A 13,986-nucleotide genomic window follows, 5' to 3' on the forward strand; every position below is an offset into this window, starting at 1 on the left:
AAAAATCACATTTGGAATGAATGAAAAACTGTTACTGGCCGTGTTACGGAGCCCCTTCACATCGCTGGTTAAGATCTAGCTTACGGGTACCTGAAAATTATTGCTATTGGAAAGTCATAGAATTGATAGTTGTAAATTAGCATTCATTTATTTCTTATGTTAAGTCTTGTATGTGTTTAACTCTCTATTTTGAAATGCTCATTTCTGGTAGTTTATCTGGCTTTTAAAATATTTTCCTCCAGTTTAGACAGTTCACCCCAATTTGAAATCATACCACAAAGCCCATCATTTATTTCAAACATTTCCAACTGCCTCCCAATTAAAAAATGCTTGCTCAAGGCGATGGACAAGATACAATTCTCAAAACCAACAAGTAAACAGCAACAAAACAAACTAAACATAACAATTAATGTGTCCACTGGGAGCAGGCTTCTCTGGCACTTACATTTCAGGCCTAACAACAGTAACCTGAGATCATGATTTGGCACTCATTGACCACCATTGTTGGAAGCCCATCAATTGTTGGAGTGGCCATCAATTACAGAGGCATGGGGAATTACCCTTTCACCCTTACAAGGAGTCACCCCAGAACAGGTTCGAGGTATTATGGAAGCTGGCAATCCTACTGCCCACAACCCTATCTATTCTGTGCTTAAACAATGTCAGTCGATCACTTATCACTTACCACTGCAGCTGTCCCATTTTCCTTCAAACACGCTGTGACCACACCAAAAAACCCTCACTTGACCCTACCGGGCCTGCTAGCTATTGTCCCCTACTTCCTCCCTTTCATGCCATTCACCTCCTTTGTACTAACTTAGTTTCGTCTCAAACCATTCTGGATTCGCTCTTCTGGCTTTTACCCTCTACATTCCACAGAAACTGCCCTTGCCAAAGTCTCCAGTGATGTCTTTGAGGCCAAAGCCAAGGACCTTTACTCAATCTTCATCCTCCTTGAACTATCCGGTGCTTTTAATGCTGTTGATCACGGTCTCCTTCTTGACACATTATACTCTGTTGGATTTCAGGATTCTGATTTTATTGTATCCTCTGGTGGCTCTTCCTTCACTGCTATTCTGCTGTTGGTCAGTGTGGCTGAAAGTTTTGTCATGGGCCCTTTTCTCTCTATTTCACTTGGTACTCTAATCTCCCATGGCTTTTAGTACCACTTTTATGCTGATGACTCTCATATCTAGGCTTACACTACATCTTTCGCCAAGAATATAGTCCCACATTTCAGCCTGTTTGTCTGACATTGTTGCATGTCCTGCTGCTATCTTAAACGCATTATGGCCAAAATGGAACTTCAGTATTTCCCCTTTCTCCAAACCCACCTTCCCTCTTCCCTTGTCTTCGGATGGTACTCTTATCTTTTGGTTCTCTTGGCTTATAACGTTGGGGGTCACCTTTCATGCCTTTCTTTCCTTTATCCAAAATATTGCTAAAAATGTGCTGTTTCTTCCAATATTACATTGTTAAAATCTGTCCTCTCTTTTCTGCAAATGCTGCCAAAACATTCATCCACTCTTACACCTCCTGCTTACACTAATGCAACTTGCTCTTCACAGGCTTCCCACTGAACCACCTTTCTCCATTTCAATCTATCCAAAATTCAACTGCACGACTTTATCTTTCTTCAACATTGCTACTACATTGGCTCCCCGTTTGCTTCTGCATACAGTTCAAGCTTCTCTTAGTCGCCTATAAATGCCTTCACTCTGCAACAAATCATTATCTATCTTCTCTTCAATCTCCCTACACCCTTCCTCATGAACACTGTTTATCCGGAAAATCTCTCTTACCTGTGCCCTTCTTCTTCTCCACTAACTCCTGACTCTGCGCATGCCATCTTGCTGTGCTATATGCGTAAAAGAGGCTTCCTGATTCGGTGCGCCATGCTCCATTCTCTGGCTACATTCAAACCCAGTCTAAAAAGTCATCTTGTTAAGGCTGCTTTTACAGATAAATGTACTTTCAGGAGACTCGTTCATCATGTATGATTGTTTTGACTAGATCGTAATCTCCATGAGGCAGGGACCATCTTTCGTACGTATCTTACAGCACTGTGTATGTCTTAGAGCATTTTAAAAATGATAAGCAATATTGGTAGTGATAAAAGGTATTCTGAGGATGAAGGGAGGATGTTGGCTTCCAATGTTGCCAATCTGGCACCTTTTACGAGTATTACATTCAGTAAAATAATAAGATAAGATATAGTAAAAAAAAAACCTTCATAAGTCTTCCAATTTCATTCTAAAGGAAGTCAGCGCTACAGTATAGAGGAAGCCAATTTATCATTAAATTTCATGTGCATCATAAAGAATGTTCATTAGTGAAATGGTTGTAATTTATTTTGCAACTTCTAAGCCATGTTTTCTTCATGGTGACATTGCTTTCTTTCTACCTCCAAAAAACGGAAATACTTTGATCCCCTTCTCCTCACACAGGTCTTTCCTTTATAAACTGCTCAGTTTCCCTTACGACTGAAGAAACTCTTCAAACTCATCTCTTGAACCCTAAGCAGCATGGGCCTAAGATGTTTAACAACCTGGGTCAAAGAAAAATGAATGTTTACTTCCTCTGACTTCAAACTACAGGCCAATCTGAATTCACAAAGTCTTTTTTTTAAGCACAAAAATGCTCTTTGTTTATTCATTTTCTGCTTGTTGCTCGTGTAAGAACCTACGATATGCAATTTATAGGGGTAAAGAAACGGGTCAGTGACTTGCTCCCCCGGCTGTTCCTCACCTACGTAGCCTGATGAACCGGGTGTTCCTCCTGAGCCTTGCCTTCCTGGCAGCCCCGGGAAGCCATGCGCTCCTGCCGGCCCTGGCAATCCGGTTGCACCAGGCGCACCAGGGGCTCCTTTATCACCCTTTATTCCTGAATATCCTGTGACACCGTCCGTTCCTAATGAAATACAATGAGGGGTAAAAAAAAAAAAAAAGTCAACAAGCATTCATGAATTTTATGGTTACACAAAATGCCATTTGGATGGTTGAACAGGCAGAGCAGTTGAAATGGCTGCTGAATATTATACTGAATATTATATACTGACTATTATACTACCCATGTTTCAAGCAAACTGATCAATGTAGGTAGCAGCCTTGAACCTAAAACAGTCATTCATTCAGTGTTTCTTGATATCCCCAAGTTACCTACATGTATATTCCATTGTATGAACTACAGTCGGGGGGAATATACTACGTGGATTTTCATATAACATTTTCCAGTGCTATTACTATAAATATAATCTGAAAAATTGTTTTTAAAAAAAAAATAGGATTTTCCTGTTTATTTTTATATCCCCCTCCCAACTCAGGCACTGCAACAATTGTCCTTGACCAAGGGAGATAAACCACAGCTCCCTCTATAATCTGGTTAATGTGGACCCTCAGCAACACGGAGCAATGGCTGAGCCTCCCTCCCGACAGCAATTCCCAGCCACAGGCAATCCTAGGCCTCGGACATCTTCTCTCTGCATTAGGCCATCTGATCAGGCTTTGGAGACAATCAGTTGTCTCCGCTGATGCTGCAATAACTTTATTCATTATCCTAAGAGCACCACTTACCACTTGGGCCAGCCTTGGGTCTCTGTGCCATTTTCTGTACCCAGTGTCTAGCACCAACATTATTCTTTGTCCCCGAGGCTCGTCACATTGGATTTCAACGTCATCCTCTCTTTCACACCACACATAAATTCCCTTGCCAAAATGTGGTCACTATTTCTCCCAGCATACACGTACCTTCCTGTCCATCTACAGGCAAATCTTTGACCTTTGTAATCTACTATATTATTGACATTTTCATCTAGGAGGCAGTGGTGAGAATCATCATCTTCTAAGTTTAGTCTCTGTCATCCTTTCCATGTGTGTCTCTGTTGACTTTCTACCCCAAGCCAGCTTAAAATAGTAGCACTCTTTCTCCTCTTGGAGATTTTGAAATTCCCCCACTCCTGTGCATCTCTCACACCTCTGTATTTCTCTCTAGGCTGCCTCTCATACACTGCTTCCAAACTTTGCTGCTCACTAACTTCTGGATATAGAAAATTGAGGAAAAGAATTCTAGTTTGAATATATGTCAAATAAATATCCCTTTTTTGGCCCAAGTTTTTTTTTAAAAAGCTGTGTATATACAAGTGAGTTAGTTTTGACCTGAGCACATTATTTCAACATTAAAGTTGCTATATTGGTGGACCGCGCCTTCCTAGTTATTTTTTAAACTGTTACTGTTAGTCTTTAAAGTAGGGCTTCCAAGCCTGTCCTGGGGACCCCATATCCAGTCGGGTTTTCAGGATATTCACAATGAATATGCATGAGATAGCTTTGCATATAATGGAAAATCAGTACATGCAAATTTATCCCATGCATATTCATTGTGGATATCGTTGAAATCCCGACTGGCTGTGGGGTCCCCAGGACAGGCTTGGAAGCCCTATAAAAACCCTTCACAACCTGGCACCAGAGTACTTGATGGAAAATTAACCATCTGTGAATCGACTAGAATTTTGCATTCCTTTCAGTTGGCCAAACTTGAAATCCTGACAGCAAGGTCAGTGAAACTACAGAGCACTAAAAAATGGGCATTTCTCTGTGTAGGCCCAAAATGCTGGAATGACATTAGGCTCATAAGGACATTAGGATCAAAACCATTCTATTTTCTTTCTCAAGGCAGTAAAGACATTTTTATTTAATACTTACTCAATTTTTAAACTGAATGAGGTACATTTTCTTCACCAGCTCAGTATAGGCGGATTTAGTATACCTGGGCATGTTTGTAATTTTTTTGTTTTACAGAATTTGTTTTAAGGATCTTATGAAGGTGGGTGGATGTGGTCTTAAATGTTTGAATTTTGTTATGAATTTGTATGTTTTTAAATTATTTATCAATGCTGTTATTTTATTTAAATTTTGGCCAACTGCGTTGTGTGTTTTATGATTATTTTATTTGCTGTAACCAGCTCTAAGCACCCTTTGTGTGATAGGAGCGAGATACACAGCACGATAAATAAATAAAAAATATATCACAACAGAAATTAATAATATTTGGAAATCCATCGCAGATCAGAAATGCTCTATGGCCTCCCCAAAAAAGCTGACATATTTGGAAACAACGGTGCAGGGATTTCACCTTCTGTCCGTTTTATTCTTACACAGGGAAAACCAAAAAATGTTCTCTTATTGGAAAGGGGAGGTACCTCTAAATCCTGGTACTCCTCGAGCTCCTTGGATTCCTTTAGGTCCTGGTAATCCTGGATATCCAACAGAACCAGGCAAACCTTCTTGTGCTCCCAGAACGTCACCTGAGGTGCCCTTTGCGCCGAGTTGGCCTTGTAAACCGGGTGTTCCATCATCACCAGGAGCTCCGTGGAGCCCTGACAGACCAGGAGAACCTTGATCTCCTCTGGAGCCGACAAATCCTGCGGTAAAATAATGAAAAGTCATCCTACAAAACACAATCAATACACTGAGAGGTGAACATAAAGAGGTGAATTTGAAAAGCCCGACGCGCGTGCGTTAATCAGGGGATGCGCGAGGAAGCCGGGCTTGCGTGCGCCGAGGGGGATTTTGAAAGCCACCGGGATATGCACGTATCTCCCGCGGTTTTCAAAAAGGAGCGGGGCACGGGAGGGACAATGTACGTTTCGGGGCGTGAACCTGAGACGTGCGCATAAATGCTGACACGACCCGGCTCGTGTCGAGGCCCCCCTGTCACGTAACATGTTTCCGCTACGAATGTCATATCAGTTAAAATGTAAAGACTAGGCAGATCTGCGGGGTTTTAAGGGTCAGGGCTAACTGGGGGAGGGGGAGTGAAGGCTAACTGGGGGGGGGGGGAGTGAAGGCTATGAAACCAGTGGAGGTTGGAGGACCTCTCTCTTTTTTTTTTTTTTTATTTATATTTTTTATTAAAGACACCTTGATATACAATTAAACAAACCATGTACATGTAACCACCCATGTCTCACTGGGCATCAGACATAATGTTGGAGGACCTCTCTCTTAACTGGGCAAACTGGAGATGAACTGGTAAAACTGGGAATGGTATCAGTTCATGCTCCTTTTAAAATTCCCCAATTTAGGCGGTACAAGTGGTATTTGCACACGTGTGCACATGGCCAGGCTATTTTATAAAATGCGTGTGGATGTCGTAAAATGACCGTGTACCTGGGCGCGAGCTGATATATGCGCACGCGCGATGGTTTGAAAGTTACTGTCCTTGTGTACTAGGGGCAGCACGTAGATATTCAGCACTACTTGGGCTAAGTTTGGTCATCAAGGAGAGTTAAGTCGAAAGTTAAGTTAGCAGACTTGCCCTGGTATATTAAGAGGGACTTAACTGGTTAAGTTTCCTGCTGAATATTCTGGACAAAGTTAGCCCGTCAACAGCCCAATATTTAACAGATGGAATTGTCATTGGCAGTAGGAACTTTACAAAATACACGATCAGGTCGATATTCAAGCGCTAGATAGTCTGATAAGTAGGACTTATCCGGCTATGTAGCCACAGCTGAATATCCGTTTATGTTCAGTGGCTGCTACATAGCGGGATAAGTCACTTATCCAGTAATCAGAATAGCTGGATAAGTGTGGGTGGGCGGATCAGGGTGGTGCTACTTAGCAGGATAAGTTATCGGGTTAAGTAGCGATATTCAGCCTTAGGGAGATAACATCTCCAGGTAACTTTAGACCTGCTCAATAGCAGATGGATATGACTTATCCTCCTAAGTAGCACTTGCTACAAAAGCAAAACATATATTCACATCGAGGCATATCATTCACTGCCTAATTTCAAAGATTTGTGTAATCTCAGAATAGGGGCATGATAACTCATCCACAGCAAGAGGACAGCTATCCTACAGAGAGCCTGACCATAGTGTATCATGCAAACAACGGCTATTACCCAGGGTCTCGGGCCCATCTTTGCTGAATTGTTTCAAACAAAAAAACATGATATGCATATCTAAGTATAGTAGCACATTATTTGGCTGATATATCTGACTTGTTTGCTCCGTAGATCAGTAAACAGTTTTGAGGTGGAAGTAGGGAATGACTTAGTAAAGCCAAGTTACCTGCTGGACCTGGTAAACCATCAGCACCCGGCTCACCACGCGATCCTTTAAAACCCTGAAAGCCATCTAGACCTTGTTCGCCAAAGTTTCCTGCTTCACCTTTCTTACCTAGGACATAAAATTCATGGAAAATGAAATCCATCAGCTTACAGAAGTATTATGCATATAAAACAAGTCCAAATGTATCTGTGTTTGGAGTATTTTTAGTATGGAATTTATTTCTTTGAAAGAAAGCTACAACCTCCGCATACTGTGCAATATTACGTAATACTCGTTTTCTATGCTTAAACATACAGTATTAGTACTGTATGCTACTGCTCAGTAAGAGCCCTAGTTCCCTAGAAGCAGCCACATTCCAATATCAGAACTCACTTCATGTGGAATAGTATTCGACTGGTTCATGCACTACGTATGAGGGATGTAATCTGTGACATCGTAGCCAATCTGGAACAATGAATTTTTGGAAAGGGCGACGTATCTTGTCATTCTCTTGCTAACATGGCTGCTTCCAAGACTGCTGAAGAACTACAGAGGAAATGCTTAAAGAATTTCTAAAGGAAATATTTACTAAAAATTTCAGTAAGAATTACTATCTACTTGTATGGCACTGTATATTCTGCAGAAGACCTGGCTTTTTTTAAACAGTAAAATAAAATATGAATGTAAGTGGTTATTTTTGGATATAGATTGGCAGATTCCTTTTGTGTTTATTTTATTATATTTGTGCAGGATCTAGTTGGTTCTTTTTTGATTTTTTTTAAACAGTGCCATCTTTCATTGCTATTATGTGAGTGAATACTTCTGAAATACTGTACAATATACAGAGGATACAGTTTTACTTAAGCTAAAATCCATCCCCTCACCGAATTCTGAAATATTTTATCTGCCAGTAAATATTTACCATGAGGGATTATTGCTTAAGTACAGAACAAAGACTAATTAAGACTATACTAAACAATGCATAACAAAGACAATTGTTTTAAGGTTTAATAGTTTATTGGAGTAATGTCTCATAAGATAGCTAAAGTACATAGTATGAATGCATTTGCATAAAAGCAACACTAATATGTCAATATTCACTAAGTCGAAGAGCAGAGAAGTTATCCAGATAAAAGTACTCAGATAACTTTAGTTAAATATTAAGCTGAAGTGCCACTGAATATACTCAACTTGTTACTAGGATAACAAAATAAGAAATGCCATACTGGGTCAGACCAAAGGTCCACTGAGCCCAACATCCTGTCCGACAGTGGACATTCCAGGCCACAAGTACTCAGCCAGGATCCCAACGAATAGATCCAATACTTCTTGCTCATTACCGGGAATAAGCAGTGGCTTTTCCCAAGACTACATTGTTAATAATGGTTCAAGGACTTTTCCTCCGGGAACTTGTCCAAACTCTTTTTGAACTCAGCTATGATAACTGCTTTCACCACATCCTCAGACAACAAATTCCATAGTTCAATTGTGATCTGAGTGAAAAAATACATTCTCAGATTTGTTTCAAAAGTGCTACCTATTAGCTTCACGGAGTGTCCCCTTAGTCCTAGTACTATTTAAAAGGGTAAATAACTTCCCTGTTTATCCATTCTACCCCATTGATGATTTTGGAAACTTTCACCATATTTTCTCCCAACCATCTCTTCTGCAGGCCGAAGAGCTCTAACTTGTTTAACCTTTCCTCATAGGGGAGCCCTTCCCATCAGTTTGGTCACCCTTTTCTATATCACAATATATTTTTAGAGACGGGGTGAACATAACATCCAACAATACTTAAGGTGCAGTTGCATTATACATCTATATAGAGGCATTAAAATGTTCTCTATTTTATTTGTCATTCCTTTTCCAAATAATTCCAAGTATTCTGTTAGTTTTTTTGACTGCTGCCACACGCTAAGTTGAGGATTTCAACAAATTGTCCACAATAGTTCTAGGATCCTTTTCCTGAGTAGTTATTAATAATGTGGAACCCGACATTGTGCATCTAAAATTGGGATTGTTTTGCACTTTGCACATTAAATTTAATCTGCCATTTAGATGCCCAGTTCTCCAGTCTCACAAGGTCTTTCTGAAGTTCCTCACAGTCTGCCTGTGTTTTAACTGCTTTGAATATTTTTGTGTTATCTGCAATTTTGTTCAGTCCACTAGTCACTCCCTGTTCTAGATCATTAATGAATAAGTTGAACACAGGTCCTAGGACAGATCCCCAGGGTACTCCACTATTCATCTTTCTCCACTGGGAAAGCTGACCATTTAGTCCTACTCTTTTTTTCCTATCTTTTAACCAGTTACCAATCTAGAGTTAGACATTGCCTCCTATCTCATGGCTTTTTAGTTTTCTGAGGAGTCTTTCATGAGGGACTTTATCAAATACCTTCCAACCATCCACATACACTGTATAAATCGGTTCACCTTTATTTCCATGCTTATTTACTTCCTCAAAACTGGTTTCAATTTGGCTTCCATAAGTTACATAGCACAGAAACCTTACTTTTATCTAATATGGTTACAGTTATTAGAGGATTTGACAGTGGTGTTGAGTATGTATTAGTTCTCCTCAACATCTCCGCTGCATTTGATACTATTGATCATAGTATTCTCATAAACAGACTCAAATCCCTCGGAATATCCAGAACAGTATTCAATTGGTTTGCATCTTTTCTAACTTATAGATACCCAACAGATGCAATTCTTCTGACTGAGCTTTAGTTGAGAGTGGTGTCCTCCAAGGGTACACCCTCCCTGCTATATTATTTAATATCTATCTAGCCCTGATGTGCAGGGTATTTGCATGTCTCGGCTTGAATTATTATATTTAAGCTGATGACATACAGTTTTTGGTTCAAAAATTCACCACCAGGTCACATGTACTAAAATTAGTTTCATTATGCCTGCAATCTGTTAAATGTTGGTTGTCACAAAATACATTGAAATGAAATATGCATAAAACCTAAATTATCATTCTTAGTATTTATTTAAAAAATTTTCTATACTGTCTTAGCAAATAAAATTTGAACAAAATGGTTTACAATTGTTTCTCAAAATAAAACTTAAGTAAACAAGATAAAACTAAAAACAAGAAAATAATAATAAAGTTTGAAAAAAGTACAATGGTGTTTATATCAATATAAACTAATAATATTATTACTTTGTAAAAATTAAAATTTACTTTAAAATGAATTTAATAAAAACAGGAAAGAGAGAATAAAAATAAGACATTATAATACGAAAACAAAAATAAGAAATTACCTGGCTTCTTTATTGGTAATTCTTAATTGGAAATTAGTAAATTTTCATTGAATAACGATAATTTCTCCATCCCAATAAGACAAAAAGTGCACAATTTAAGTGTAACTCTTGACACAAAGCTATCTCTTTCCTCTCATATTAAAACGTTTGCTCTTCATTTTTCAAACTGCATTTGTTGAAAAAAAGGTGCCCTTTTCTTAAGCCAGACTATTGTAATGCTCTTTGCCAGTGTCTACTTTGCATCCCCTCCAGCTTGTCCAAAATGTGGCTACTTGCGTTATTTCTGGCTCTGCCCTCCGCGAACATATTTCTCCAGTCTTGTCATCTCTCCATTGGCTACCTATTAAGTACAGAATCCAATTTAAATTGGCTTCCTTAGTTTACCGTCTGCTTCATGGTGATCCAAATTGCTGGGTCCGCACAGTTTTACATATCTATAAGCTGGCAAGCTCACTGAGATCCAAAAATAAAGCAGTCTTGAAAATTCCATCCATTAAGCTGGCATATCGTGAGTGTAACCGGGAACGAGCATTCTTGGTTGCAGGCCCTGCATTGTGGCATTCCCTGCCTGCCCAAATTAGGCTGGCAGACTCACATGTCTCTTAAAAAACACTGAAAACCTTTCTCTGGGCAGGCTTATTGTCTTGATTTGCCTAGGCTTACTTGACAAGAATTTCAATTTTATTTTTCATTTTGTTTAGTCTTAATTGTTTTTAAATTTTGTGTGTTTTGTTCATTATTATTGTGAATATAATTTATTTTTTGTATTCTGCCATGAACTATTATTTTTGATATGCATGGACAATACATTTTTTATTTTATTTTTATTGAATTTCCATATTATTACAATAGTATTTACTAGAGATGTGAATCGGAACCGGAATTCATTTTCAAATCGGCTGGGCAGAGGTAGCGCCGGCGCCATTTTGAATACTGCCAATACGGCCCGAGTGCAGGAGGTCGCTCCTGGACCCCGCTGGACTTTTGGCAAGTCTTGCAGGGTCAGGAGGCCCCCCCAAGCTGGCCAAAAGTCCCTGGGGGTCCAGCGGGGGTCCGGGAGCGATCTCCTGCACTCATGCCATTGGGTGCCAGGAACCAAAATGGCGCCGATAGCCTTGCCCTTACTATGTCACAGGGGCTACCGGTGCCATTGGTCAGCCCCTGTCACATGGTAGGAGCACAAGATGGCGCCGGCCATCCAGTGCTCCTACCATGTGACAGGATCCGGCCAATGGCACGGATACCCTGTCACAAGGTAAGGGCAAAGGACGGCCCGGTAGCCGGAGGACGGCCCGGAGCGGGAGATCGCTCCCGGGACCCCCACTGGACCACCAGGTACCTGTAAAAAGGTTTTGGGGGGGTCGGGAGGGTGGGGGAAGCTAAGGGGTTACTTTTAAAGGGTCGGGGTGGGTTTAGGGGATATTTTTGTGTGCCGTTTTTCCCGCCCTCCCCCAAAACGATAAGGGAAGCCCCACAATCAATATCGTGGGGTTTTCCTATTGTTTTGGGAGAGCCCCCGATTTCTGACGATTTTGAAAATATCGACGATATTTTCAATCGTCCGAAGCCCGATTCACACCCCTAATACTTTCTATTCAGAAAAATCAGACTTCATATACACTCTGAAACATTACAAGTATTTATATTCATACTATTGTGAAGAAAAAAAAATAATTAAAAAATACTGTCCAAAACTATAAGAAGAATATTGGGAGACTATCAAAAAAGAGCAGAACAAAAAGAAAATCTAACAATTAAATTGCTGCAAAGTGTCCACACTCAGTTACTTTTAATAACCAACCTCTAAACAGTTATTTATGAATGAGTGTCCAGAAAGAGACGTAATTGATCCGGTTCAGTAAATATATATCTCGAATTTTGATGTAGAATCAAACATTTTGAAGGAAAGCGAAGATGATATTTAGCATGGACAATACATTTTAATAAATACTAAAAATGCTAAAGCTTTCTAATCCATTGCTAAATCCATGTTCACTCTTCCCTATTAAAACATGATTATCCATACGATCAGTAATTTTATTCTTATTTATGGTTTCCACCATTTTGTCAGGCACAGATGTCAGGCTCACTGGTCTGCAGTTACTCAGTTCCTCAGAGCTTTTTTTGAAAATTGGTGCTACATTTGCCACCCTCCAGTCCTCAGGTATGGAGGCAGATTTGAATGATAAGTTATAGATTACCAATAGTTGGTCTGAAATTTTATGTTTGAGCTCCTTTACAACTTTAGGGTGAATAACATCAGGTCCTGGTGATTTGCTATTATTTAGTTTCACAAATTGCTCAAGTGCTTCTTCCAGATTTACACTGATTTGAATCAGTACCTCTGAGTCATCACCTAGAAAATATAGTTCAGGAGTGAGTGTCTTCCCAACATCCTCTTCTGTGAAGACTGAAGTGAAACATTCATTTAGTTTTTCTAGCACCCTTTTTAAAAATGGGTGTTACATTCGCACTCTTCAATCCTCAGGTGCTGTAGATGATTTGGATTAGAAGTTAAGAGATTACGAGTAATAAGTTTGCAATTATATTTTTTTTAGTTCTTTCAGAACTCAGGGGTGTATGCCATCCCACCAGTCCCAATGATTTGATACTCTTTGGTGTGCTGATTTGCTCTACTAAATCATCCCGGATCACTGTGATTTGATTCAGTTCCTCAGAATAATCACCCTGAAAGAATGATACTGGCATAGCTATCTTCCTGAGTAAAGACCAAAGCAAAGAATTCGTTTACATTTTCTGCTATGGCCTTGTCTTCCCTGAATGCCTCTTTTGCCCTCAGTCCCGCCAACTCTTTCAATGGCTTTTTTGCTTTGAATATACTTGAAGACGTTTTTATTATGAGTTCTTGCCTCTCTGGCAGGTTTCTTTTCAAATTCTCCTTTGGCCTGCCTTATTAATGCTTTACTGTGGGCAGTTATTGTCCTTGCTAGCTCCAGGCTCCGTGGCTCGGAGGTCCTGCTGGCGGCCAGGGTCCAGCGCTGACTTTGATATAAGCCAGCCTCACACCATGCTCAGTGGCCACAGCTTGGACCTTGTTTTGTCTTCCAGATCTGGTTCCTAGTATGGCCCTGCTTTTGGCCTCACATTGCTCTTATTCTCAGTCTTGGCTTCATGTGGGTCTTCTTGTTCTTGTATTCTGTTTTTGTCAGTCCTTTGGGTTCTAGTCACAGACCTGACTTGCTCTCGTTTTGTTCCTTGTACCCCCAGACTCTGCTTCTTGTGTTTGTGTTGTGGTCATAATCTGTGGCCTTACTCTCGGGTCGCATATTCTGTTTTGTCCTGTCTTGTTTTGTTTCTGTGTCTTGTTTTAAGGTTGCCCTTTTCTTGTTCCTACTGTGGATTTCTTCTGCTCCTGTGGGTACCTTCTAGTACCCTGGTGTGTGCCCTTGATCTAAATCCTGCCGGCCACCAGCATCCCGAGGGGAAGATGGCAGAAGACTGCTATTCCGGCATGTTTCACCAGTGTCCAGCTCTGCTTCTGTCCTAGAGATGCCACGGACATGCATGCCCAGCACTTTGTGACAACGGTGCAAAATGTTTGTCGCGGTGCCTCCTGCTTTATGAGCAGGGGGGGTGTGCCCTGTCTCTGCATGATTGAAATTTGGAAACAGGCAGGTGTGGAGAGAGCCATTGGATCCCTGTCA

The 13,986-nt window shown here is 40.3% G+C and overlaps 1 protein-coding gene across 1 annotated transcript in view; it reads right to left on the reverse strand.

Annotated features, from left to right (window-relative positions):
• The window catches only part of COL4A2 (collagen type IV alpha 2 chain), a 367,855-nt gene that overhangs the window by 51,044 nt on the left and 302,825 nt on the right, over positions 1-13,986 (reverse strand). Inside the window, exons 28-30 of the mRNA XM_029604712.1 lie at positions 7,073-7,180; positions 5,198-5,419; positions 2,749-2,910 (exon numbers count right to left, since the gene is read on the reverse strand). Of these exons, the coding sequence (XP_029460572.1) occupies positions 2,749-2,910; positions 5,198-5,419; positions 7,073-7,180 (492 nt within the window). The remainder of the gene's footprint in view (positions 1-2,748; positions 2,911-5,197; positions 5,420-7,072; positions 7,181-13,986) is intronic.

This window comes from Rhinatrema bivittatum, chromosome 5, assembly GCF_901001135.1.
Source record: "Rhinatrema bivittatum chromosome 5, aRhiBiv1.1, whole genome shotgun sequence".
Lineage (NCBI taxonomy): Eukaryota > Metazoa > Chordata > Amphibia > Gymnophiona > Rhinatrematidae > Rhinatrema > Rhinatrema bivittatum.